This window comes from Dicentrarchus labrax, unplaced genomic scaffold, assembly GCF_905237075.1.
Source record: "Dicentrarchus labrax unplaced genomic scaffold, dlabrax2021, whole genome shotgun sequence".
NCBI classification, from domain to species: Eukaryota; Metazoa; Chordata; class Actinopteri; family Moronidae; genus Dicentrarchus; species Dicentrarchus labrax.
In genome coordinates, this window is record NW_026136719.1 from 21,192,862 (window position 1) to 21,217,305 (window position 24,444).

General features: G+C 40.0%; 4 protein-coding genes across 8 annotated transcripts; 1 reads left to right on the forward strand and 3 right to left on the reverse strand.

Annotated features, from left to right (window-relative positions):
* Positions 1–607: 607 nt before the first annotated feature.
* tbp (TATA box binding protein) lies at positions 608–6,136 on the reverse strand. Of its 5 annotated transcripts, none has more exons than XM_051379567.1 (9): positions 6,003–6,136; positions 5,293–5,523; positions 4,529–4,688; positions 4,191–4,368; positions 3,756–3,843; positions 3,494–3,585; positions 3,119–3,286; positions 2,731–2,825; positions 608–2,037 (listed from the first exon to the last, which is right to left on the reverse strand). In XM_051379567.1, the coding sequence occupies exons 2-9, from the start codon at positions 5,341–5,343 to the stop codon at positions 1,958–1,960; spliced, it is 912 nt and encodes a 303-aa protein (XP_051235527.1). In that variant the 5' UTR covers positions 5,344–5,523; positions 6,003–6,136; the 3' UTR covers positions 608–1,957. The 5 variants fall into 5 exon arrangements, with proteins under 5 accessions (XP_051235527.1, XP_051235528.1, XP_051235529.1 ...); XM_051379568.1 differs by having other exon boundaries at positions 6,019–6,123; XM_051379569.1 differs by having other exon boundaries at positions 6,009–6,112.
* A 21-nt stretch (positions 6,137–6,157) lies between these two features.
* On the forward strand, positions 6,158–8,267 carry psmc3 (proteasome 26S subunit, ATPase 3). The gene is made up of 2 exons (XM_051379562.1): positions 6,158–7,130; positions 7,804–8,267. The coding sequence occupies exons 1-2, from the start codon at positions 6,186–6,188 to the stop codon at positions 8,140–8,142; spliced, it is 1,284 nt and encodes a 427-aa protein (XP_051235522.1). The 5' UTR covers positions 6,158–6,185; the 3' UTR covers positions 8,143–8,267.
* A 1,785-nt stretch (positions 8,268–10,052) lies between these two features.
* Positions 10,053–13,107, reverse strand: psmb1 (proteasome 20S subunit beta 1). The gene is made up of 6 exons (XM_051379576.1): positions 12,919–13,107; positions 12,402–12,509; positions 11,948–12,029; positions 11,064–11,193; positions 10,746–10,852; positions 10,053–10,654 (listed from the first exon to the last, which is right to left on the reverse strand). Exons 1-6 carry the CDS (start codon positions 13,017–13,019, stop codon positions 10,469–10,471), a joined length of 714 nt encoding a protein of 237 aa, XP_051235536.1. The 5' UTR covers positions 13,020–13,107; the 3' UTR covers positions 10,053–10,468.
* A 913-nt stretch (positions 13,108–14,020) lies between these two features.
* On the reverse strand, positions 14,021–24,369 carry phf10 (PHD finger protein 10). The gene is made up of 12 exons (XM_051379561.1): positions 24,215–24,369; positions 23,371–23,480; positions 22,910–23,040; positions 22,385–22,468; positions 22,139–22,263; positions 21,834–21,983; positions 21,615–21,724; positions 21,369–21,516; positions 21,007–21,156; positions 16,279–16,387; positions 15,395–15,583; positions 14,021–15,214 (listed from the first exon to the last, which is right to left on the reverse strand). Exons 1-12 carry the CDS (start codon positions 24,284–24,286, stop codon positions 15,117–15,119), a joined length of 1,476 nt encoding a protein of 491 aa, XP_051235521.1. The 5' UTR covers positions 24,287–24,369; the 3' UTR covers positions 14,021–15,116.
* Between the last annotated feature and the right edge of the window lie 75 nt (positions 24,370–24,444).

Below are 24,444 nucleotides of genomic sequence, written 5' to 3' on the forward strand. Positions count from 1 at the left end.
TCACTAATTTAGTAAAATTAGGTTTAAAGAGACTATGTAACTTTTGAATGGCAAAACAAGAAACAAGTAGTAGTAGCACAAGTATAGAGTAGTTTAGTAATTAAACTGAATAAAGAAGTCATACAGCAATATCCCATAAAGGTTTGCCAATATTAGACACCATAAGCTACAAAATAAGGCTTTAGCAGCAAACCCCCCAGCGTGTTTAATTAAGAAAGGGTGCGTTTAACTGCTTATGAATTCATCTTTTCATTTGTAAGAATAATAAATGTCGTTCCTTGTTCCAGAAGTTACATAGTCTCACTTTAAACAAAGGCTGTGTTTTGACACAGATAAATCTGACAGATGTAGTTTGGAATAAAAATAAATTATATTTACACTAAGGTTTGATATACAGCAAGTGGAGTAACCAAACTATCAACTTTGGTCTCTGTTAAATCTATATACTGTGCAGCAAGACTTTGTTCAATAAGTTCAATACAACTCAGCCACCAATATAATCCACCCAGTTTACACAGTGGAGTTCAACTCTTTAGCTCTTTACAAAAAAATGACAACAATTGTGTTCATTGGATTATTGTGAAAGAAGCAACTTTAACAAGAGAGCCAGTATGTACACATTTATTAATGCGCAGTGCAGCACGAACAATTTCAGAAGAATTGCATTTAAATGTGACAGGACTTCCTGACCTCCAGCTCATCACAAAGAGGAGTATTAATTAATACTAAATGTAGTTGAGTATTAATCCTCCATCTCTTCAGCCATTCTGCTGTCCATACAGACGGTGAAACAGTCAAAGTTGCCAGTGACACACAAGCACACCAGAAGTGCCCAGAATTTAAACTCGTTTTCGGCGTGTGGCTGAGCGAACAGCGTGGACAACCAAGACAGATTAACGTGCCTATGCTGAAAAACGAAAAAAAACCTTTTAAATATAGTCTTAAATGGCCAGAAAAATAGATAGAAAAACGTTAAAACAATACATAAACATGATGCATAGATGATCTGCCATCATGACGTCTTAGCGCTAGTGCTAGTGAAGATACGGGATGTGAATTTAAGAGACACGGTTTTCTACTTTAGGACCAACGGTATCTTTTCTTCTCGTTTTGGTTCTGGTTGATTTTTAAGTACAAATTTATGTCAGCAACTCAAACTAAGTGACACAAATCTTAAAAGAACTAAACGACATGATGACAACTTCAGCAGCAGGCCTGGGATCAATTTAGTTTAACTGCCAATTCAACATTTAAGAGCATCCAACTTCAGTTAAACAGACTGGACAGTACTGTACTGTGTGATGGGAATTTAGAGTCACTTCCAGAATTTATTAAATTAGGACTTCGCTGAATCGAGATCCAACTGATTTGAATGTAAAAAAGATAAATATAAAACTCTCACAAAGCAGACTGATTAGGTTTGGCATGAACATACTCTCGAACTACTGCAAATACTGTTAACAGGAATGTGGGGCTGACGGACTCGAACGCGTCTTGATACAACTTGGGGACTGAGTGGACGATTAATAAAAACGCAATGTACAAAACTATTTAAAAGAGTTTAAAATAAAAACCAAAAAAACAGTCCTAGTCAGACCGCTTCTCTTCTAATCACCGATATTTTTTACATGTCTTTACAGTCATATGTACAATCAGGGATGTGATAAGGACAACAGTAAAAGCCGAAAATAACTGGGCAAAAACAGAGAAAAGTTTCCAAATAAACGGAGATGTCTGTGTGTAAAACGTATCACTTGGGATTAGAACACAGCAACAAAAATCTGTAAAAATCCTGTTTTTCGAAGAAAAAAAGTCGACTCACATCCCTTTACAACAGCCCTTACAGCAGTCCACTTGTAGAGGTCAAAATGTAGATGACGCTTCACATGAATTAAAAAAAAACAAAAAGTAAAAAGAGGCGGTGTTGGGGAGATGATAAAAGAGGGTGCTCCAGGTTCTACGTTGTCTTGCGGAAGCCTTTCAGGATGGGGTAGATGTTTTCAAACGCTTCGTAGATCTCCGCTCTCACCTTGGCACCTTAAAAACAAAACAACACAGATTTACATGTTGTGAATTATCTCCTCCGTTTCTATTGTTTTACTGTAGTTTGAGCTTGATGACTTCATCATTCTTATCCAGTGGCTCTCAAACTTTTTAATATCCCACAATTTTATTAACAATGATGAGAAACAAATAGAAAAGAAAACTCTTTATTTTCCCTACATAAAATCATATTCATCTATCTATCTATCTATCTATATCATATATAATGTACCACTCCATATTTTTCCCCTGGTCATCCACGCACCATCTGCGGTGGCTCTATGGCCCCTAGTGGGGCCCGTCCCACAGTTTGAGAACCACTGACAATCTCAGGTTAGTTGTGAAGTCAGGTTACAGCTTGACTAAGACATCAACATGATCTATAAATAACAACAAACTGTTGCTGTTTTTACAATCATTGAACACATGATGGGGTCATTTACAAAGAGTTTGTTGTCAAGTTTAGTTTTCCAACTATGTCCCACTCAAACGACTGCTATATCAAACACATCAACAGCTACAGTTGAAAAAAATCTATCCGCTTTTTCTGACCTGTGATCTCAGAAAGAGAAACAAAGCTGGTTACAACCACAAAAAGCTCAATCTAACCATCATTATCTTCTTCTCCAAAAAGGTTGTGATTAGGACACAGGAGAAATGCCATTATTAGAGCGGAGTGGGTCTTACCTGTTAGTACAACTTTCCCAGAGACAAAGATGAGCAGGACGATTCTGGGTTTGATCATTCTGTAAATCAGTCCTGGAAACAGCTCTGGTTCGTAGCTGAAACAAACAAATTAATTCATTTTAAATCACAAGCACGAGTTTGATTATTAAAATAAATCAATTTCAAGTTAAGAAAAACTCCTCTTGGCTCTCTGCATTCTGTCTGCAACCTTAATGCTAAATGCTTTCAGAAGATAAAGTCAGAAGATATAGTCTGTAAGGGAGGCTTCAGTCTGATCACAACTCTGGCAGAAGTGAAACTAAGCATGTCAACAAGAATAAGCCACATCTATCCTTTATTCCTGTGGCACACAAACACGAAATTCTCACATTGCAGCCTCATGAATTACCTGCTAAACTGTTGATGTGTGAGGACTAATCCCTCCAGACGAATAGGGAACTTCACGTCACAGCTTCCCACCATGTTCTGAATCTTGAAGTCCAGGAACTTCGCAGGAAAACCAAGCTTCTGCACCACACGGGCATATTTTCTAGCTGCTAACCTCGACTGCTCCTCACTAGAGGGGTGAGTCGATGGGATACACATTATAGGAAAATTGAGGAGAGGAAAGGAGATGAGACACAAGACAAGATGGCAGAGAACATTTTATTAAAAACTCAAGGAAAGCCTAGCATCCCTACTAGACACAACAATACTGTAAAAATATGGTTTTGTATTTTAAACTTCAGCACATGAAAGGTCTGCAAATAAGCTACATCCTGACCTCTTGGCTCCGGTGCAGACCATCTTCCCAGAGCTGAAGATGAGAGCAGTGGTCCTGGGTTCTCGTATTCTCATGATGACGGCAGCAAAACGCTACAAGAAAGCGGGGTAAGCATGACCCATAGAGCCACAGTGGCAAAATTTATAGGAAATACACCAGGTTGAAATAAACCAGAATTTTCCCTTAAGAAGCAAAACTAAAAATCACATGTTGAGCAGTTGACCAACACAGAGCTGATCACGGCAGTGTGTAGCAGTCTCACCTTTGGGTTGTACTCTGCATTCCTGGCTCTCAGAGCAATGGTCTTCAAGTCTAGTTTACAGCCCAGATTTACAGTAGATACAATGTTTCTAATAGAAAAAGACAGAACAAAGAAGAAGTTAAATTGTGTGGAAACAACAGCAATGTAGTTCACTTTAACGGCAAAAAACATTTGTGACTGAGCCGAAATGACACCAGGACACCTCCTCGTCTGCGAACTGTCAGCTATATTCATGTGTAATGTCGAAATACATTTTAATTCACCTTGAGCACAATTTTGGTCCTTGCATGCATTTCCTTATAAGATCATCTAGAAGTAAGCTAAACTTATAAAGTTATCACTTGTTATGGTAAAATAACATGACAGGGCAGCTCGTCTGCATTAGCTACAGGTGGCCTAAACAGATACTTTATTTCCACTGGATATGAAACATACTGTAGCTGTGGTACTATTCCAGAGCTCTCTGAAGCCGGTGTGGCCGGTGTGATAGGGGTCATGGGGGTCAGCGGGGTGTTGTAGAGTGGAGTATTCCCCGGCAGTGCTGTGGTGGTCGGGCCTGCTACTGTCTGGGAATGGTAAAGCTGGGGGGTCTGCCCCGACGTTCCAGGAAGACCTGGAGAACAAAGAATGGGTTTTTTCATTATAATATGAACCAATGATAATCCACTATGGTTCAGACTTAGACAATAAATATTGAGATTAAATAAATGGTGAAAACACCAGATTTTGATTGGAAAGGCTGGAGACGAAGGTGACAGTAATGTGTGTTGTACCTGTGTTTGCCTGCTGCGCCTGTTGTTGCTGTTGTTGTTGTTGCCTCTGCTGTTCTTCCAGTATAGACAAACTATTGGTGTTTTGGACGGGCTGGGGTGTCAGGCCTGAGCCATATGGCATCATAGGACTGAAGATTGGCATGCCTGGAGTCATGGCCCCCTGCATAAGGACACACCAACAAACAAAATTAATTTGGGATTGAGCAGAAAAGCCACATTAGGAGCAAATTACACTAAAACAATAATTCACCAATGTCACAATGTTTTTTACTCTTCCTCCTTTCTTTAAAGAAATAAAAATAATTGTAGGTTCAAAATGTCGGCTGCACAGCTATGTTACCAAAAACAATAGTACACTGAATTAATATCTCTGTAGGCAAATGTTTAAGTTGGTAAGTTTCAATGAAATGGAAATACCAGAAATAGTTAGTTCAGTAGGTGTGCAGTCATCATACAAGCTGCAAGCTCTTGCAAGCTATGCATTGGCAGCTCCAGATTGTGGCTTAACTCAAAGACTTAATCTCATTGATGTATGTGACATTATATGACAACCACTGGGTCTCCAGTGACAAGGTTACTCCCCAAGTCCACATCACACCTCCTCCAGTACCCTGAAGCCTCAGCAAGATGTGGGTATGCTAGGCAGCTACAGTGAGCTACGAGTGTGACTTAGTAAATCTGGCTATGTTGAGGTCTTGAGAGAAAGATGGGAGCAAATTTATTTTACCATGACTTAACCATAAAATAGTTGAATGCAGTGTTACCTGAGGGGAGGCCAGCCCCTGGAAGGCTGGTATACTGTTGTTTTGGTCCATCTCCCCAGGTTAGTTCACTGCCACTCAAGAGCAGGAAGTAACACAGGCTGGATAACTGTACACAGCAGGTGCCTGGGCTCTATAGTACAGCAGCACAACACAACAACCACAGTGGACTGGACTGAGCGCACACACACACACAGTCCTTCTTGTTTCTTGTCTCTGGCAGCTGTGTCCTGTCTGGAAAGATGGACAGAACCGAGGAGATAAACATTGTATCACTCGTAATTATTAATCACAATGCATCATAAAAAGTTGAGTAAAGGACAAGTGACATGCAAATCCGTGTAGCTGCAGCGGTGGCGCGAACACATCCACTGCTCGCTAACCACATTTAGCTTTAACGTTACTTTAACGTTACTTTAACGTTACTTTAGCCCGTTCATTCATTTCGACCCCGACGCGTTAAGTGTCCTTTACAAAGTCTAGTGTGCAAACTACAGGTGACAACTTTAAATACATCTCAGTAGTCTTCCAGCAGGATGCCTCGACTGCCTCCAAAATGAAACATATCAACACACTGGCTAGCTGTAGTTAGCCGCAGAGCTAACGTTAGCCACAGCAGCTAACATGAAGTTAACATGTCAAACGCGTCACACTGACGGAGAGTCTGCTCCCACGTGTCCCGGTGCACCCCGCTACACTGCCGAGGAACTTACACTCACACTCTCGCACCTCAAACCCGCACACGGACAAAATGAATGCAGCTTCAGGTCCGTCTCATCTTCCTCGGTCTTCCTCCTCGGTCTTCTTCCTCGGCGCTCATGAGCGTCCGCGGCTACTTCCGGAAGTAGAACCCTTTAACTTCCGCTGCGTCACAGTTCACCGCAGACAGAACAAAGATGGCGTCGCTGAGTGACAAATCAGTTTGGGACGAAGTGGAGGATGGAATCGGTGAAGAAGTGTTAAAGATGTCCACAGAGGAGATAGTTCAGCGAACTCGTCTCCTCGACAGTGAGATAAAGATTATGAAGAGCGAGGTGCTGAGGGTGACCCACGAGCTTCAGGCGATGAAGGATAAAATCAAAGAAAACACGGAGAAGATAAAGGTGAACAAAACCCTGCCGTACCTTGTGTCTAATGTGATCGAGCTGCTGGATGTGGACCCCAACGACCAGGAGGAGGACGGGGCTAATGTGGACCTGGACTCCCAGAGGAAGGGAAAGTGCGCAGTCATTAAGACCTCCACCAGACAGACCTACTTCCTGCCCGTGATCGGGCTGGTGGATGCCGAGAAGCTGAAGCCGGGAGACCTGGTGGGTGTCAACAAAGACTCCTACCTGATCCTGGAGACCTTACCCACCGAGTACGACTCCAGAGTCAAGGCCATGGAGGTGGATGAGCGCCCCACAGAGCAGTACAGCGACATAGGAGGGCTGGACAAGCAGATCCAGGAGCTGGTGGAGGCCATCGTCCTGCCCATGAACCACAAGGAGAAGTTTGAGAACCTGGGCATCCAGCCACCCAAAGGGGTCTTGATGTACGGACCACCTGGCACTGGCAAGACCCTCCTGGCCAGGGCCTGCGCCGCTCAGACCAAGGCCACCTTCCTGAAGCTGGCCGGTCCACAGCTGGTCCAGATGTTCATCGGAGATGGAGCCAAGCTGGTGAGAGACGCCTTCGCCCTGGCCAAAGAGAAGGCCCCATCCATCATCTTCATCGATGAGCTGGACGCCATCGGAACCAAGAGGTTTGACAGCGAGAAGGCGGGAGACAGAGAGGTGCAGAGGACCATGCTGGAGCTGCTCAACCAGCTGGACGGATTTCAGCCCAACATGCAGGTCAAGGTAAGGAAGCTGGCACCAGAAAACACTGTTTTCATACACCTTCTATTTATATACAGTATTTACAACCATGTGGTCCAGTTGTTCAGGAACTGTATATCAACAAAGCATATTTCAACATATATATATATATATATATATATATATATATAACTAAAAACCCACAACATATCAACTGTCATATTATCTTATTGCTGCTCTATGTTGCCATTAAACAGTCTTTCCATCATCAGATTCAAAACCAATAAAATAGAAAACAAACAATAACAGCACTTATTATAAACAGTGTTTTGCACTGATGACTTTATGCATCAGATTCAGATTCTACATTCATCGTACGTACATGCTACAAATTTATAGGAAAAAAGAGAACTCAATACACTCAAATGTTCTGCTTCTTGACAACAAATACGATTTATTAAAAACTTCTGTCAAAGAGCAATAACCTTAGTATCTGGCCTACTTTTCTTAATATACTAATGGTCTTTATGCAGCTAATGACACACAAATTCAGCACAAGTGAAGTACAGGCGGTTTAAATGTGAAACATGGGCACACAAAACAAACTAAACATCAAAAACCTATAAGCACCAACGTTCCTATCTTTTCCTATCACCCACCATGGCATTACTTTACAGTATATTACAGTATAACTACATATATTTTTTTTTTTTAGGTGATTGCTGCCACCAACAGAGTGGACATCTTGGATCCTGCGCTGCTCCGTTCGGGCCGTCTGGACAGAAAGATCGAGTTCCCCATGCCAAACGAAGAGGCCAGAGCTCGCATCATGCAGATTCACTCCCGCAAGATGAACGTCAGTCCTGACGTCAACTACGAGGAGCTGGCTCGCTGCACCGACGACTTCAACGGGGCCCAGTGCAAAGCCGTGTGTGTGGAGGCCGGTATGATCGCGCTGCGCCGCGGGGCCACAGAGCTCAACCATGAAGATTACATGGAGGGAATCCTGGAGGTCCAAGCCAAGAAGAAAGCTAACCTTCAATACTACGCCTGAGGACACTGTCTGTGTCTGTCTTTGTGTGTGTGAGAGAGTCTTTCATTATTAAACACTTGTTGGGTAAACACTTGTTACACTTGCTGATTAACTTGGGTTAATAAAAAATAATTAAAATGTCATAAGTGTTGTGTTTCTTTCCACTGACAAGAGTCTGTATTTCATTGTTTCAGGTGGTGCAGAATAATACCAGTATTATTATTAACACAAAGCTAGAAAATGAACAATGGATAAACTGGTTGATGTTCTGTCACCCCGAGTACAGGTACTGTCAAGTTACTGCAGGAAAAATGGAGACAAAGCAACAAAATGCACAAAACCAACAGGTGGTTAAAATGGGAACCATTTAGATTTTTTAACACAATATGCCTTTTTCATGACAGAAATCATAGGAAAAGAAAAGGGATAATTAATAGCATTAAAATTGGCTGTATTCCTGTTATAGTTGCAAGCTCTGTCCCAAATCTATACTACATACTAATAGTAAAAGTATACTGTTTAAGCTTTTATTTTATAACGACAATATATTTTATACAAACAGGAAATTACTTTGAAAGCTACTGCCGATTAAACTTTACAAACATCCACATATCTTTCCTAAAACCTAACACTTTTGTTTCTTTGAGATTGTTTTTTTGGAGCTGTTCCACCACCACCTCTTATTTTTTATTTTCAGTTGTCAGCAGCTCCTCCTGTATGCATTGCATTCTGGGAGAATAGTACACACTCAAAAATTCACCAGTACTTTTATTTTGTCACTTTTCTAGTGAGAACACACTTAAAAGAATTAGTATGTAATACGACATAGTAGAACAAAGCTTTTTCTTTCTTTTGGCAGGAAATACACAGGTGTAACTCATTCTGCTATATAGCCTATCTCCAGTATCCCAGTAACCCTTTCCAGTAAGACTGGGACTGGGACATCTACATGGAATCCAGTCATCATTAATGTTATTAGTAAGTGACAGTGTTTCGTGTTCTGCTATGACAGGTAAATATGTTCAGTGAGAAAGGCTTATAGCCTACAGGAGTAACTTTTAGATTTTAGAGAATCTTTTATACATTTGCTGCGAATGGTTAAAACACTTGAAGTAACTACACCAATCTCTTATGAATGTAAGTGTTTAAATAATGCAAAGATAATGTAGACCTCCGCAGTCCATACTTTATCTGATAAGACAATACCAAACCACTGACTCAATTATCTTTGTTTTGCATTAATTACTCATAGTAACTGTTACTTTCTCATTAGGCAGAAACTCTCCTCATATCAGAGCTACTGTAAGTTAATTCAGTCTGATAGTACATCTGGAGAAATACTTAAAACATGAATAGAAAATAAATAACAAAACTAATAAATATATGAATTAACAAATAAGATGTATTTTAATTGCCTAAATATTGTCAAAGTTTTGTTAAATGTGAAAAAGTTTGTTTTTAATCACAGCTTCCCGAGTTTTTCACTTTTATCAGAAATTGTTTTCACTGTGGAGCCTTGAATGTGTAGACCAGTGATCAAGGAGCTGAAAACAATTTACCACATGATGGAAACAGTATGTTTAAGTAAAACATATTTCTTGTATGTAGATTTGATCACCAACACAGTTCTCAGAATAAGTCCTGATGTATAGATAGTAGATTCAGTTTCAGACGCAAAGTTCCTGAGACACATTCAGGCCACAACTCTTTCATTACTTTCACTTCTCAGAAAGCAGTGCACTTCTAATCGTTACCTTATTCTGTAAAAACACTTTCATATCCCAATAAAATCATAATATATTTTAGAACAATCCCTCTTTCTGTGTCACTAGGAAAGAAAACTACCCACCAATTACGTCACTGTAAGAAGCACAAGCGATCTAAGATGGAGTTTCCATGTGTGAAGGACATGCAATGAACAACAAGACCAATTCTTTCAATTCTTTACATTTATTAAGAATGTAAAAAGAACAACAGAGTATGTATTCTTCCAAAACATAATGAAAAACAGAGGAAGAGTCTAAGCAGGGTGGGATGAAAAGAGTCTGTTGCTTCTCAGAACAGGAGTGCTGATCTACAATCAGGTTGCTAGACCACAAATCCAAGGATGTAATAATAGCAGAAATTGAAGGGGATACTTGTGGAAAGCAGGAGAGAAGTGTTGATGTCAATGGATGTAAATTGTGAGTGCATATAAAAAAAATGGAATATCAGCTCCCCAGTTAATGCAACTTCTGGATCAACACTCCTATTCTAAGAAACTTGATGTTAAAGGGCCAAACCAACAGATTGAATGTGGAAATAACAGGCCAAAGACAAAAGCAGAGAACAGAGAACATTTCCCTCCTCAGTCCTTCCTCAGTGGTATGGTCTGCTCATTGATGCCCTCCTTAGTGATGACACAAACACGAAGGGCATCTCCGGTATAGACATCTCTCTCTGCGGCCGAGATGAAGACATCTTTGACCAGCTGAACGGCCTTGTCCCGAGTCAGAGGAACATGCTGAACACCCTCCATGTTCTTGAATCCAATCTGTGGAGGGAGACAGACAGGAGTGTACCTTGTGACCACTGTGAGGAAACCTGATGATGAACCTGGTCGGTATTCAGTGTGTGTTATTTACCTGGTTGTCTAGTAGCGGTTGTAGCATGGCACTTGCTGATCCTCCAGCCTTGTAGGTGTCTCTCTGGTAGGAGCCTACTGGGTCAAAACTGTACACTGCTCCCTTGCCTACATTACAGACATAAAATATATCAAATAAAAACATGTTATCACAACATAGCAACATTCCCTGCCCCCTGCAGCAATCATACTCTACACAAGAAGCATAGCTGCAGCCTAAATATGAATACGCAGCTCTTTTACTCACACAATCCAGTGGATTTGCATACAACAGTGAAACATTTACTCATCTTAATGTCGGCAGTGATGAAGTACCTACCGTGTTCATCCAGCCCTCCGATGATGTTGTAGACATAGTAGGGGAAGAACCTCCTGCCGTACAGGATGGTGGACAACATGGCTGCAATGGCTCCACTGGTCATTGACTTATTGTTCGAGTGTTTGTACATCTGAGAATCAGAGTCAGAATCAGGTTTATTGCCAAGTAGGTTTTCACATATAAGGAATTTGCCTTGGTAAGTTGCTGCATAGAGAAAAAGATGAAAATGAGACAATAAGAAGAGACAATATATAAAAATATAAAAAGAGACAGAATTTGTTCAACATGGCTGTATACTTAAATAAGTGAAGAGCTCTACATAAATGTGCAAAAAACTGTCCAGGAAATCTGCGTGTTAGCAGTGTGAAATATAATGATGTGCAAAGTGCAATAATGTAACGCATATATTCAGAGTGATGGGTTTAAGAGTCTGTGTCAGTGGGGGTCCCAGGCCTTGTTCATGAGGCCAGCTGCAGATGGTAGAAAACTTGTGGCGGGAGGTTTTGGTAGTGACTCAGAGTGTTTGTGTCCAGGGTGGGAGGGAGAGTTAGTTAATTGTTTTAATTTAATAACATTTAAGAAACTTGTGACCCCCTCTGTAGGTTTTGTAGAGGTGCAGAAGAGAATTTAGTAAAACTTAAAGAAAGGTGACAAAGATGGTGTCAACTGTGGTGACTCTCTTAGAATTATCTATCATCTAAGTGTCTTGTAAGAGAGTTATTCAGACTGAAAAAAAGCAAATAATATCAGCTTCGAGTCAACTCTGTCTTGGATATCACTACGATCAACAGACAGAGGCAGGACAGTTAGCAGAGTCAGCAGAATTAGATCTAAGATACTTAAGACAAAGTGAAACAAAAAAAAAAAAACCTAGCTGCACCCACCTTTAGTCTGGCATCAATGATTTTAGTCAGAGTCAAGCAATCGCCATGGAAACCGCTGCAGCCAATGACAGTTGTGTCTGTCCTGTAAGGGGAAGAAGAAGCACAAAAATCAGTCACAGTCAGAACAGCATATTATTCAACTGAGCTCGATTAAAGTGGTACAGACAAGTGATTTTAGCCACAGATAGCAACTGGTGCTTTGCTCAGGGGCACTGCAGATAGTCAACTTAACGCGCCCCTGACACACACACACACACACACACACACACACACACAATCTTAAAACACAGCTGCAGTGACTTCAGTGGTTTTAATCCAAATTAAATATTTTCTGCACACAATAGCAGCAGGTACATGGACCTGTGATATAGTCAAAAGAGCTGACATGGTATCTTAATATTGCCGATCTGCTGCCTTTCATTGACAGTACAGGGAAGTGACTGTGCACACTTACAGCTTGTAGCATTTTGGTGAGTCCCGGCTGTGGATTGAATAGCCTTCACTCAGCCTGGTGTCTGAGGCTACGATGGCAAAGTCTTCTCCGGCGACAGCTAGTACGGTTCTGAAAAATAAAAAAACCACAACACAGGCTGGTTCATTCATCTTACAGACCACCTCACCAAGAGGAAAATGCACTGTTGTCCCACACACTTGCTAACGGAAGCTAAGCTACTGACTCGAAACTGAAACTGTGGTATCGACTAATCTTTCCCTTTTAAATGTGTGGCCTATAATGCTGATGGATGATGAACTCAATGTGCACATACAGATAAAGCGAGGATGCTTTGTGTCCTGGACACAGAAGCTCGGCTCTGTTCACATACTTTTCATTAACTTAATCTTTGTTTAGATTCAGCTGGCATATCGTCTGCTGAGCTTGTTAGCTTGTTAGCTTGTTAGCACAGTCCAGTTAGACTGTAAACGTTAGCAAGCAGGCTAACTAGCCAGCAGGTTGAATAAATCAAACTCACCCTCCGTTGAAGGCGTATGGGGAGAAGCGGTGCTCGACTGGACCAGTGTAATGATACTCTTTCATCTTTCCAGGGTCTCCGAAACCATGAGCAGAAATCATTTTAATGACAGAAAGCTAACCGTGTTTAAGGTTCAGTCGGGTAAACTCGCTGTATCACTGCAATATGGCAGCTTCTTCTTCTACTGTCACCAAACCCGCGGGTTCAGCTGTACTCTGTGCGAGAGCGCCCCCCACAGGCCGTTTGAGGCAGAGCAGCAGCGGGACCAGTGTTTTAAAGGTCCACTGTGTAACATTTAGGAGGATATACTGGCAGAAATATCAATATAATGTTGATAGGTATGCTTTCATTATGTGTTGTGTCACCTGAATATAGGAATATTTGTGTTTTCTTTACCTTAGAATGAGCCGTAGTCCTGAATACTTCTCATTACCAGGTCGTCAAACACTTCACTGCTACATGCCATTTAATGTTACACACTGGTCCTTTCAAGATTTTATCCAGATGACAATTTTTTCACATTTCACTATTCAAAATTGGCTCATTTTTTCCGATTAGTTTCAGTTAAAAAAAGAAAAGAATATAAGACATATCAAAAGCTAGATAATCCAGATTTGCAGTTTGCTAGACTGGATGTTATTAGACAAAAAAGATCTACGGGACATATGACGACAATTTGTCTGTAATATGAATTAAATTCTCTGCACAACTAAATGCATCAAACATAATTTGTCCCTTTTTTGACTTCCTAATGACTAAATTAAAATCACCACTGGATGGCAGAATTCATTCAAATACTCAATTTCCTGCAAATTGTTCACTCATACATTAACACCAGCAGCTGGTGGCCGTGTATATCAAACAGTTTGTCTACAATGTAAGAATACAAATTACTTTAAAATGTATAAAATGTTATATTCATGATGCATAGGCATTGAATTTCCCTTGGGATAAATAAAGTATCTATCTATCTATCTATCTATCTATCTATCTATCTAGTCTATCTAGTCTATCTAGTCTTACTGGTCCCAAAACTAGTATTCAACTTAACGTGGTATACTAGGCAGGTAATAGGTAATAGGTAATAGGTAATAGGCATGAGTCTTTTTAAAGTAGCTTTTATTGAAAAAACAAAACACTTCTTAATTCAGTGACTATGACAATAGCAACAGATATTCCATAAAAAACCTGCTTACTGAAGTACATTACAAAATACTTTCAAAAATAACATAAAAAAAAAACATATTTCAAGGTAACAGCAAAGCCATCAGCTGGATAATCATAGCTGAGGAATGTATAATTTCAATGTAATTACAGTGAGTGGTATAATTATTAATCGTGGAGGGTTGATAACAAAATCAATACATGTACAGTCAGACACTTTGTTTCAGTAATCAAGACTCACACAAATACCTGAAAAACTGCTGCAGCCACGAGGTCTACCACAGCCAGCGTCTATTACATTTCATTACACAGAATCACATCACCGTGTCATTATTGAAGACTTTGTTTGAAGAAGATTGCTCTTTACTGGCCTGCCTCATTAAATACATGTTAGTTCAAAATACCAACTGCAGTTTATAAGATACAAAAAACATTGAATTACATCAGTGAAGTTAACATTGATCGTTCCAGTAGTACAAGATCAAAAGCACCATTTGTTCAACTGAAACAATTCCCCAGCAAACAACTGATCACTGCAGAAATGAGACGGAAACTACAAGATTCATCGCTTTCATGATGCACTGATATCGTTAGTGGTTAGCAGATTAAATGATTTAGTGCAGTACATGTGGATGGATTTGATTTACAGTTAAACTGTTAACATTATTTTTGTTACTTTTGTGGTTTCTGGAGTTCAGTCAATGCTAAATCTGTTTTTGAGTACATTTAAGGTATAATCACATACAGTTTCCTTACTGACTGTGATTTAAATTACAGGCCTGCTCTTACTGATGTCATCAAAGCATTCACAGAAATGATTAATACATTTGTTTTCTAGTGTTAGCCTGTGTATTTAAAGACTTAATCAATAAAGAGTAACAGCAGGTTAAGACCTTTTGTTTGGATTGATGGTATTTGGTAGGAAGGCTACACTATTTGGATCACAATGATCTGATATTTTAAAAATGTACAGCTTCTGCAAACGACTGAACACATGAATTTGGTCAGAGTTTTGTGGTTAATGATGCCGTTGATCATTTTTTAGCCGACTTGGACTTCTTAGGTGTTTTGGCTCCTCCCTTCTTCTTGGGTGTAGAGAAATCTTTGTCACAAACCTCACAAACCCAAAGACCTGAGGAGACAGATAGGATTAATTAATAAGAGACAAACACATTATTTTAAAAGCAGTCAAACTAAACAAATGACCATAATGGAAATTATGTGTTTACAAGTCAGCTTTTGTCTCTCTTGTAATGTCCAGGCACCAGAAAGTGGTTGTGTTTCTGTTTACCCACTGTGTCCATCCACTCACCAGTAGGTATGGAGTCCATGCCCACGCAGAACGTGTGGTATCCTCTGTCACACTTGTCACAGAACATCATCTCGTCCTCATGGTGTGGCTGCTGGCACACGGTGCAGGTCTTACACTCCATACACTGCCAGCGGTACGTCTGGATCACACCCACAAGCGTCTCGCTCATGTCCAAGCAGGACGGGTGGCCTAAAGTTTATGGACACAGAGACATGAACACAGAAGCAAATGTGCATACACAGAGCCAAAAACATACAGCCACACACAGAGAAAAAAGTACATGACACACGCGAACAAACAGACATACAGAAGCGGGTCAGAAAAAAAAACAAAACACACAAGACATAATGTGAACTCATCCACATCCACACATGTGAATACTCTATCCTGTTAAGATTTTCAACACATAGAGCTCTCACTGAGCTCTTACTAGTGAGGGATGGGCGTTTATCTATCTAGAATCTACTCACATCTATCCTAAACTCAGCTTCAAAGTATTATCAAGAAAAACAAAGTTGACCTGTAGCTATTGATACACACTGATATTAATCAGAACCAGCTAAACTACACAAGCTTTACTGCAGTCACACAACAATTAAAGGCAGTATAAACACTTGCCTGAATGAAATGAAGTAACAATGGACAACATTTCATTTCACTGATGATAGACATTGTTCATTAGTCAATGTTAATCCTTTCAATCAACTGTTGGTGTCATGTGATGTTAAATGAGTGACAGGGACAACTGATTTATAATTAATGCTTATATTAATCATTCTATTATGTGGAGGATAATATACACAAAAATGAACATAACTGGCATTAAAAGTGTCAAAAAAATAAAATAAGGAAATTGTCCTTTAAAATCAACAGTGTGAACTTACCGCTGTTATCACATTGGGAGCAGTGAATGAGAGCCTCTGGTTTGCCCTTCTTGTTGGCCTCTTTACCCTTCTGGCAAATGCCACATATAGCATTGGGAATGACCTTAGGCTGCAAGGGCAGAATAATGCTATAAAAACCATCGCATCCTGCAGTCATGGACAATATAGTAGTTCAATAAATGTTTAATGACTGAAGAAAACACAAAAAAAACACTTTATCTTTACTAATGAAGACTTTTTAGACACTTTAAACACAAAATTATATCACCTGGAATCAAAGCTGTCCTCCAACTAGCTAGTTAGATAGTTTTAAATGTTACCAACCTAGTTCTTGTTTTTAAGTTGTTGGGATTTTTTGCTACAAAACTAATGGGAGTGTTTGTGCCAAGGAGCAACCCTAGGTTACTGGGCCTCCAAGTACTGAACAGAGTTCTTCACAATAAACTGAAACAGGGTCCAAGGTACCTGGAGAATAAAATATATTGAACGGTACAAATGCAAGAAAGGGGTATGGTGTCTAACAGACCCTCTTGCAAGCATCTGGCATCTACGGCAGATTAATTTCCTCTGTGGTCAAGGATCTTGCAGTGCTGTTTTTATAAGAGAAAGTCCTACATTGCTCATTATGTATCATGTACGAATGTTGCTATTGGTAAGATATGGAAATCTGAAGAGTTGCTTTCTATGCAACATTCAGTTCAACAAGGGTCACAGAGGACAGAACCAGAGCAGAAAAATAAGGAGGCTTGGGGACATTTAAATCAGGATGTCACACTGGGAAACATTAAAGACTTTTAATGCGTCTATATGAAGCCACACACTCAAAATGGGGAATACACAACGTAACTACAACGGACAATGTGACTCAAACTTTTAAACACAATCTGTGAAACAGTAATAATCTTAAGAGCTATCTTAAAAACTATGTGTGTGCGTATTTTATGCCGGTCCTTAAGCCAACTGTATCCCCAAAGTTGACAATCTATGGTCGTGTAAGTCATTTCACTTTGTTTTCATGGGTTAAACATGTGTGTTTTGTTTAATGTACATCTTGTCTAGTTACTTCTACTGCCTCAACATAGTGACATCCTTCATTAAAATGTCCCCTGACAGGAAGTGATCAAGTTAGTCTAAACAGCCATAGGTATAAAACTATGGGTCAGTAAAGGACATGGTTTGGTAATGATGAAAATCCAAGACTAGAAACAAAGCAGACAACTAAACTAATAGAGAAACAGCAGCAGGAGAAGGAAATAAGAAAAAAGAGAATCGCCCACTGTGGTCATTTTCATACTTCTGTGCATATGTAAATACATACTGCACCACCATTTCTACAGTTCATACCTATGGCCTCGCTCAGTTACTGAAATCCTAGGTAGAAGGATCGCCCCTATTGCTACTGTGAACTGTCTCTATACAACTGTAAAGATTTATTTGTGGCCACATGAAGTGCTTACATTACAACCAACCAACACGTAAAGACAAAAATGAGCATTTCATGAGTTTGAATCCAGCTAGATTGAATAAGTTTTATTCTAAGTTAATTGAATTCAGTCAACACAAGATATACTGTATTTTATGTACATAAAATAAAAGGTGCTCACTTTCAGGCATGTTAGCTTTTATATAATCTGGTAGCTTTTGTATGGCATCATATAGCTAATAAACATTTTGTGTAATTCAGACACACAGGCATACATACAGAGAAACAGAGATAACTATAATGGCTGACCACACATCCATCCACAGCTAGTGGATTCCACTGATTTTAGATCAATGGATGATATGGTATAAACATCTTCTTTTTGCTTTTATTGACATGTTTATGTCTCTGCTATCAAGAGATTTCTATCATGTAAATAAGTGATAAGGTAATACTAACGACCTGTTAGCTGTGCCTCACAACTTCCCATCTGCCTGGGTTGAACGTACATTATAACTCTAGTCAACCTTGCATCTCACAGTGATACCCATGGCCCTCAAATTCAATATGTCTGACTAACAAAATAACTAACTCATCAAACCAACACTACACATTCCCTGGTAGACTGAGAGCAACATCAGGGGCAACACAAAATAATAATAAATACTGATAAACTCATATAATCTTCTTCAGTTGATATTGTATGCAACTGCATCACACAGTGAATCCAATATCTTCATCTCCTTAATGTCCTGTCTAGGGATGCTCGATATTGGCTTTTCTGCCGATATCCGATATTCCGATATTGTCCAACTCTCAATTTCCGATACCGATATCACCCGATACCGATATATGCAGGCTTTTTACACCAAAACTGTTAGGTAACAACATAACATATCTCCTATTGTGGAATTAACACATTATGCCTAATTTCATTGTGATGCCCCACTGGATGCATACATAAATGCAACATGGCTTTCCAAATGTAAACACTGTCTGTTGTAAGAGAACAACTTCAACTTTCATTGTATTAATACTGAAAAGAGCACTAAAGCTAATCGCTAGCTAAGTACTAGCTTTGGTTAATGTGTTTGTGTTAATATTAAAATCATTCAGCTTTAAATTGTTTGCTTGTTAGCCACGGTTAGCAACCAACCAGTCTAGGGTAGTTGTTGTTGTTATATGTCATCTAGCACGCGCCGGTAAACGTCCCATGCTGCGTTCATGCAGACTCGGAAATGCTGAAGCCTACAGAACAAACATCGGTTATAAAAACCCGACACCGATGATTCCCGATATTACATTTTTTAGTCAATATGGGCCGATAATATCGGACATCCCTAGTCCTGTCTGTGTATAAGCTGAGTTGAGCCATAACGTTCATTATCTAGAATCATTCATTGACCTGAACATGTCACGTTAATGCAACATAGATTTAACATGTATGTAACATGCAAAATGTATCACATTATGAACAAAATTATTGTGTGGAGGCAATTACTCAATCTAATTCCAACATTGTTGTTCATTATAAGTTTTTATTCATGAGCTGTTTGTGAAATACCACACTACTAATCATGAAGTCATCATTATCCACTGCACATACTGTAGATGGTTGCCAGACCAGAGCGAAGTAACGTTAATCAGCTAGCAGCCTGCATCACTGATCCAAAGTTTTGCTGTCACATGTAGTGTCTTTTGTGGAGACATAAAAGTCATTAAAATGAATCACTAAATCTTTCATGTGCTGGGATTTTGTGAAAAGGGGAAAGATAGATGAAAAATCTATCAGTGAAAAGGGTACATTTTAACCAGAGTTACAAAACTATGGATCATACTTAACTTCTGTATATTCAATTTTTTTCAAATACAGAAATGCCTGAAAGCTATTACATCTCTAGGTCCTTTGGTACTCATCACAAATTGATACAGTACAGAGATATTGTGTTACTGACTAATTCTAGTGAATTTTGGCTACCAACATGCCATGCCATGTCTGTACGCTAAAGAATATGCAAAATGATCTGGTGAATAAAGGTCAAGTAAAAGTTAAGGTAAATCAAACTTAAACACACTGAAACTGGTAACTGGTAACAGACACTATAAAAGGGACCATGCCCACACCACAAAGCTGAGCTGAACTCAACTGGACTTACCCAGGTCCATCATACTCTCATTAACAGTAATATACCAGCATTTTTTTTCCCTCTGCAAGGTAGAGGATTAGAAAAATGAAACTGTGGGCTGTAGGTGGCACTTGGTTCTCTGAAATAATACTATTTTCCCATCTACAGTCCCGTGAACATTTAGATGAAATCAAGGCGTTTATTAAAAATCACTACCGAAGACATGCCGTGACTAGGTGTTAAATAAAGATAAGCTGATGTGGGGCTCCAAGCCCAGACAGACAGCATACAGACTACCTCTAGCTCAGCTCAGCAACAGTGTGAACAAGGTCAGCAAGTCCTCATCTCTCCAAGATGACATTATAGGGACAGGTAAACCCCATGTCAAACAGCTGTCTGATACTTACTAACATTTAACAGTACATCACATGGTGTATAAACAAAGCATATTATTATACCAATACACACTTAAAACATTAGGGTTAAGTGCATTCAACACTTCAGATATAAATGTTAATATTCTCTAGTGATAACATCAACTACTTTTTAAAAGCAACCACAAACTGTATGTGGCTTATATTTTCTGAATCAGTATAACAAAAAGACTTTTCATTTCAAAAATGAAAAAAGAAAAACTAGCAGCCAAAACATCCACTTACTTGTCTTGGAAGTATTTTTTTTTTTTTGACAAGTGAGGACAGACAAGAGGTATATTGAAGACATTCAAAAGGAAAAAAACTTTTAAAAGTTCAAATTTGTCTTCGCTGAAAAACCAAAGTGAAAGTGCAGTGAAAAGGAAACAAGTGAACTGTTCCTTTAAAATGTTCTTATTGCTCACAGTCTGGTACGAAGAGGGGAAAAAAAGCCACGTAGTAATCATAAAAACAAAAACTGAAGACAGGACCCCCAATGTGTGTGTGAATGTGTGTCTGTGTATCTGTGTGTGTGTGTGTGTGTGTGTGTGTGTGTGTGTGTGTGTGTGTGTGTGTGTGTGTGGGACCAGGTTGTCCCAGCTCACCAGGTGACAAACTGTAGAAGCCGGAGAACAAAGTGGAGAAAGCTAAGGAGGGGTGGCGGGATGGATGGAGTAAGGGAGTGGTAGTAGTAGAAAGAGGAGGAGGGGGTAGAAAAGTGCTGCTGCTGCTGTTGGAGAAGAGTTCAGATGCTTTTGTCCTCTACCTTGTACCCTGGGGTGGCTTTGTGGGAGGCAGAATGGCGATGGGTGCCGTCTTTTCCTGGGGTGGATGTCCTGTCTTTGCCCTTGGATTTGTGGCCGTGTCCTCCTCCCTCTTGGCTCTCCACGTCTGATGCGTTGCCTGAAGAACTGTCCTGTAGAGGAACAGAAGAGGAGGGAGATGGTGTGAGCGACAATAATTTATTTCCATGTTGATATCTGAGTCAAGTTCAGTAGAGATAAATTACTCTGATGTGGGAATCAAATAGTGGACTTCTACCATTAAACATCTGTATCACTAATCCAGGATGTATGTATGATGTAACACAGATCCAAGCAACTAGAGTGGCACAGCCTAAAGTCTTACAGATGAGTTCTTGTTCTTTTTGACATCCTTGCCATCCTCGGCGTCGTCCGAGTCAGGTTCCGAGTCCAGCGCAGGGAGCTCTGGGTCCAGTGGAGGCTCAAACAGAGCCGTGTTCAACGGCAAGTACCGCAGTTCATTGGGAGAGTACCTATCAACACAATGATGCATCAGGGACAAAACATTCAGCACAGTATATAATACAGGCTGAGAGATTATCCAAAAAATCATTTCAAGAGCGTAATGTACCTTTTGTAGTACTCTTGGAACTGTCCTGGTATGAGAGCCACAGGGTAGGGGCCCGTCCTCGTCAGCTCTGGAGCCAGCACCTTGAACCTGCCCTGGGGTACCTGGATAATCTGAGAGAACATTTCTATTGTAAGCACAGCCAATGATACACAAAGCTCTTTTCTGAATCCCTGTAAAATCTCACTGAGTAAATCGTCTGTTTTCCCATGTTGGACTCACATGTGTCTGGAGGTCAAAGTAAGCTCTCCTCTCCTCCATACGCTCCCTGTTAAAGTTACTATTGAACTCTGCAGCTTTTTTCGCTGCCTTCTTAATGTACTCAGGAACCTTGCTGGCCTCCACCTTCTGGGGGTTCTGCTGCTGCATTTGCTATGAAATACGAGAGACACAGACTGTAAGAGATATTGTTCATAAATGAGAAAGAGAAGAGAAAAAGGAACACTTTCATTAAATGCATTACAGTAAAAAATTAAATGCCACAGTAATCACCAACCTAAAGACATTTCTTAAGTTTGTATACTCACAGAGTACTCTTTAGCTATTCTCTGTCGCTCCCTCTCCTGCAGTATGACAGAATACTCAGAGTGTTTGGTGGGATACTCCTTTATCATTAGATCTATCACCTCGTCACTCCGCAGAGCTGTCAGACCTGGAAACACACAGGAGTTACACTCTGTACACTCTTCGACTGCGTCAAGCACACTGACGACTTATAAACAAGGTAGAAACCATGTTAAATGGTCTGATAGTGTCTGAGGTGTAGTTCCTACCCAGGGTACACTGTGTCTCAGTAATGACGTTCTGTTCACGTAGGTAAAGCTTCTCTTTGTGGGACAAGTCTCTTCTCTCCATATCTACAGAGTGACAAAAAACACATCACCGGTCGAGGAAACGCTTGATCTTCACTTCAAAATACAAGTAAAGAAGAATCATTACAGCAGTGTGACAGAAGACAAAGCCTATTTTTGTATCATTAATGTACAATACTTGTATTATTGTAGTATTATTACTGGAATGGTCCTCCTCTGTAAATCTACACAGAACAATTTAAATATTACTACTATTACTTAATATTACATATATTACAAGTACAATATAATACAGTAAAACGTTTTTCCATAGATTCCACACTAACATCATAATCTACAATAAATAATTAACTGATCATTTTGGATCAACATATCAATAGCATTATATTATAGAATCAATAGTGTTTTTCAGAAAAAGAGTACCACTGTATCCTTTAACACTTTGAACAGGTTCAGTACAGTTTCAGGCCGTTACTTCAATCTTACCAGGGTACTTCCTCTTGAAGGATGTGACTCCCAGATACTCGCTGACCTGCTCCTGCAGCATGTAATACTCTCCTGTGTCATCTGGAGGCCACTTGTACTCCGTCAGGTTCTCTGCTGGGAAATATGTCGGGCTGGAAGGGGGTGGAGGGACAACAGTGAATAAAAAAAAAAAAAAAACTCTTTTAAAAGCAAATTTAACCAAAAATGGCACATAATGCTGTGTGGAAATTATATTATATATTATTAAGTATGTAAAATGGAAACGCATGAGACTGAAGAGGGCTACATGTGCAAATCCTGCAACCACATGTATATACAAATACATTATGGCGGTACAGCAAAAGGGAAAATCTGTTATATAACAACAAACACATCTGAGCCCTTAGGTTATCCAGACTGCTGTAAAAGAAATCTTTGCGATGCCCATTTATTGCTCCATACCAAGTATTGAGCCAACCTACCCAAGGTCTTGACTGGAGGTGTCGCAGCTTCGAGAGCTGTCCCCTGATCCCATTCTCCTTCTCTTGGGAGGCTGACTGCTATCATTGGACTCCTCTTCTATCACATCTTCCTACAGAGACAAAAAACACACAATTAATATTACTGATGCCAGAATAATCCCAATGTTGGTGTCCTTCCTTCTGACTTAATCTTAATTGTGGGAATATTTCATCTTTAAAATCCAGTTTAGTGTTTCTGAAACGAGTTTATCCTTAGGACCTTCAAGCACAGCCTCAATGATTAACACACAACCAAACTGTACAGACTTTGTAACTTTAACACACACACACACACACACACACACACTTTAAAAACAACAGTGTATATTTCTGGACATTCTCAGACCTCCTTTAAACCACAGTGTGCATTTTAGACCAGGCACAATGAAGTTATATTAACATTATATCTATCTGGTCTACATGAATGTGTTTTAGAGATGGAGGAGGTGCTGCCTCACACACAGAAACAAACACATGAGCTTGTATGTAGAGTTAGTGGTGACGGGGAGGGATAAGGCACAAAAAGGTTACCACTATAAAACCACTCATATCATTTAGAATTAGACGTTTTGCTTCTTCTACGGGCATGAAGAAGTAATAAGTGTTTAAACACATGCAACCCTCCACTACCATCCCGCACACACATGAAAACAAAGGAGTGACGCTAATGTCGCTAACACTTGTCATTCATGGACGGAGGCAATATTGGCCGTTGGACAGCTAACTAGCCGTTAGCTGATCAAGCAACCGTGCTCGTGAACAGAGATCAATATTATTCGTGTTTTCTGCGGAATACAAATGTCACCTTTATGGATTGTGCTCCAGGAGTAGCGGGGTTGCTATCGCAGGGCGGTCTAACGGGGAGCACAGCAGCCATATCTCGCTAAATAAAGCCTGCAGCTAGGCTAGCTCACTAGCCACCTCTCCGTCGTCTTCTTCTGGTAAAGTTTTGTGGCGGTTTGAAAACATCAACGTACACAGTCGCCACCTTCTGGGCTGGAGGACAGGTTGGGGTATTACCTCGCTACATATTAC

Bases quoted from the DNA above. Each gene is read 5' to 3' on its own strand.
- tbp (XM_051379567.1), bottom strand. From the start codon at position 5,343: ATGGACCAAAACAACAGTATACCAGCCTTCCAGGGGCTGGCCTCCCCT. The intron at 4,689-5,292 runs GTAACACTGCAT...GTCCTTATGCAG, and splicing joins AGGGGCTGGCCTCCCCTCAG to GGGGCCATGACTCCAGGCAT. The intron at 4,369-4,528 runs GTACAACACACA...TTTGTTCTCCAG, and splicing joins GGCGCAGCAGGCAAACACAG to GTCTTCCTGGAACGTCGGGG.
- psmc3 (XM_051379562.1), top strand. From the start codon at position 6,186: ATGGCGTCGCTGAGTGACAAATCAGTTTGGGACGAAGTGGAGGATGGA. The intron at 7,131-7,803 runs GTAAGGAAGCTG...TTTTTTTTTTAG, and splicing joins AGCCCAACATGCAGGTCAAG to GTGATTGCTGCCACCAACAG.
- psmb1 (XM_051379576.1), bottom strand. From the start codon at position 13,019: ATGATTTCTGCTCATGGTTTCGGAGACCCTGGAAAGATGAAAGAGTAT. The intron at 12,510-12,918 runs GTGAGTTTGATT...TTTATTTTTCAG, and splicing joins CCATACGCCTTCAACGGAGG to AACCGTACTAGCTGTCGCCG. The intron at 10,853-11,063 runs GTAGGTACTTCA...TCTGTAATGTAG, and splicing joins CGGAGGGCTGGATGAACACG to GCAAGGGAGCAGTGTACAGT.
- phf10 (XM_051379561.1), bottom strand. From the start codon at position 24,286: ATGGCTGCTGTGCTCCCCGTTAGACCGCCCTGCGATAGCAACCCCGCT. The intron at 21,725-21,833 runs GTGAGTCCAACA...ATGTTCTCTCAG, and splicing joins ACTTTGACCTCCAGACACAT to ATTATCCAGGTACCCCAGGG. The intron at 15,584-16,278 runs GTAAGTTCACAC...CATAAACTTTAG, and splicing joins CTCCCAATGTGATAACAGCG to GCCACCCGTCCTGCTTGGAC.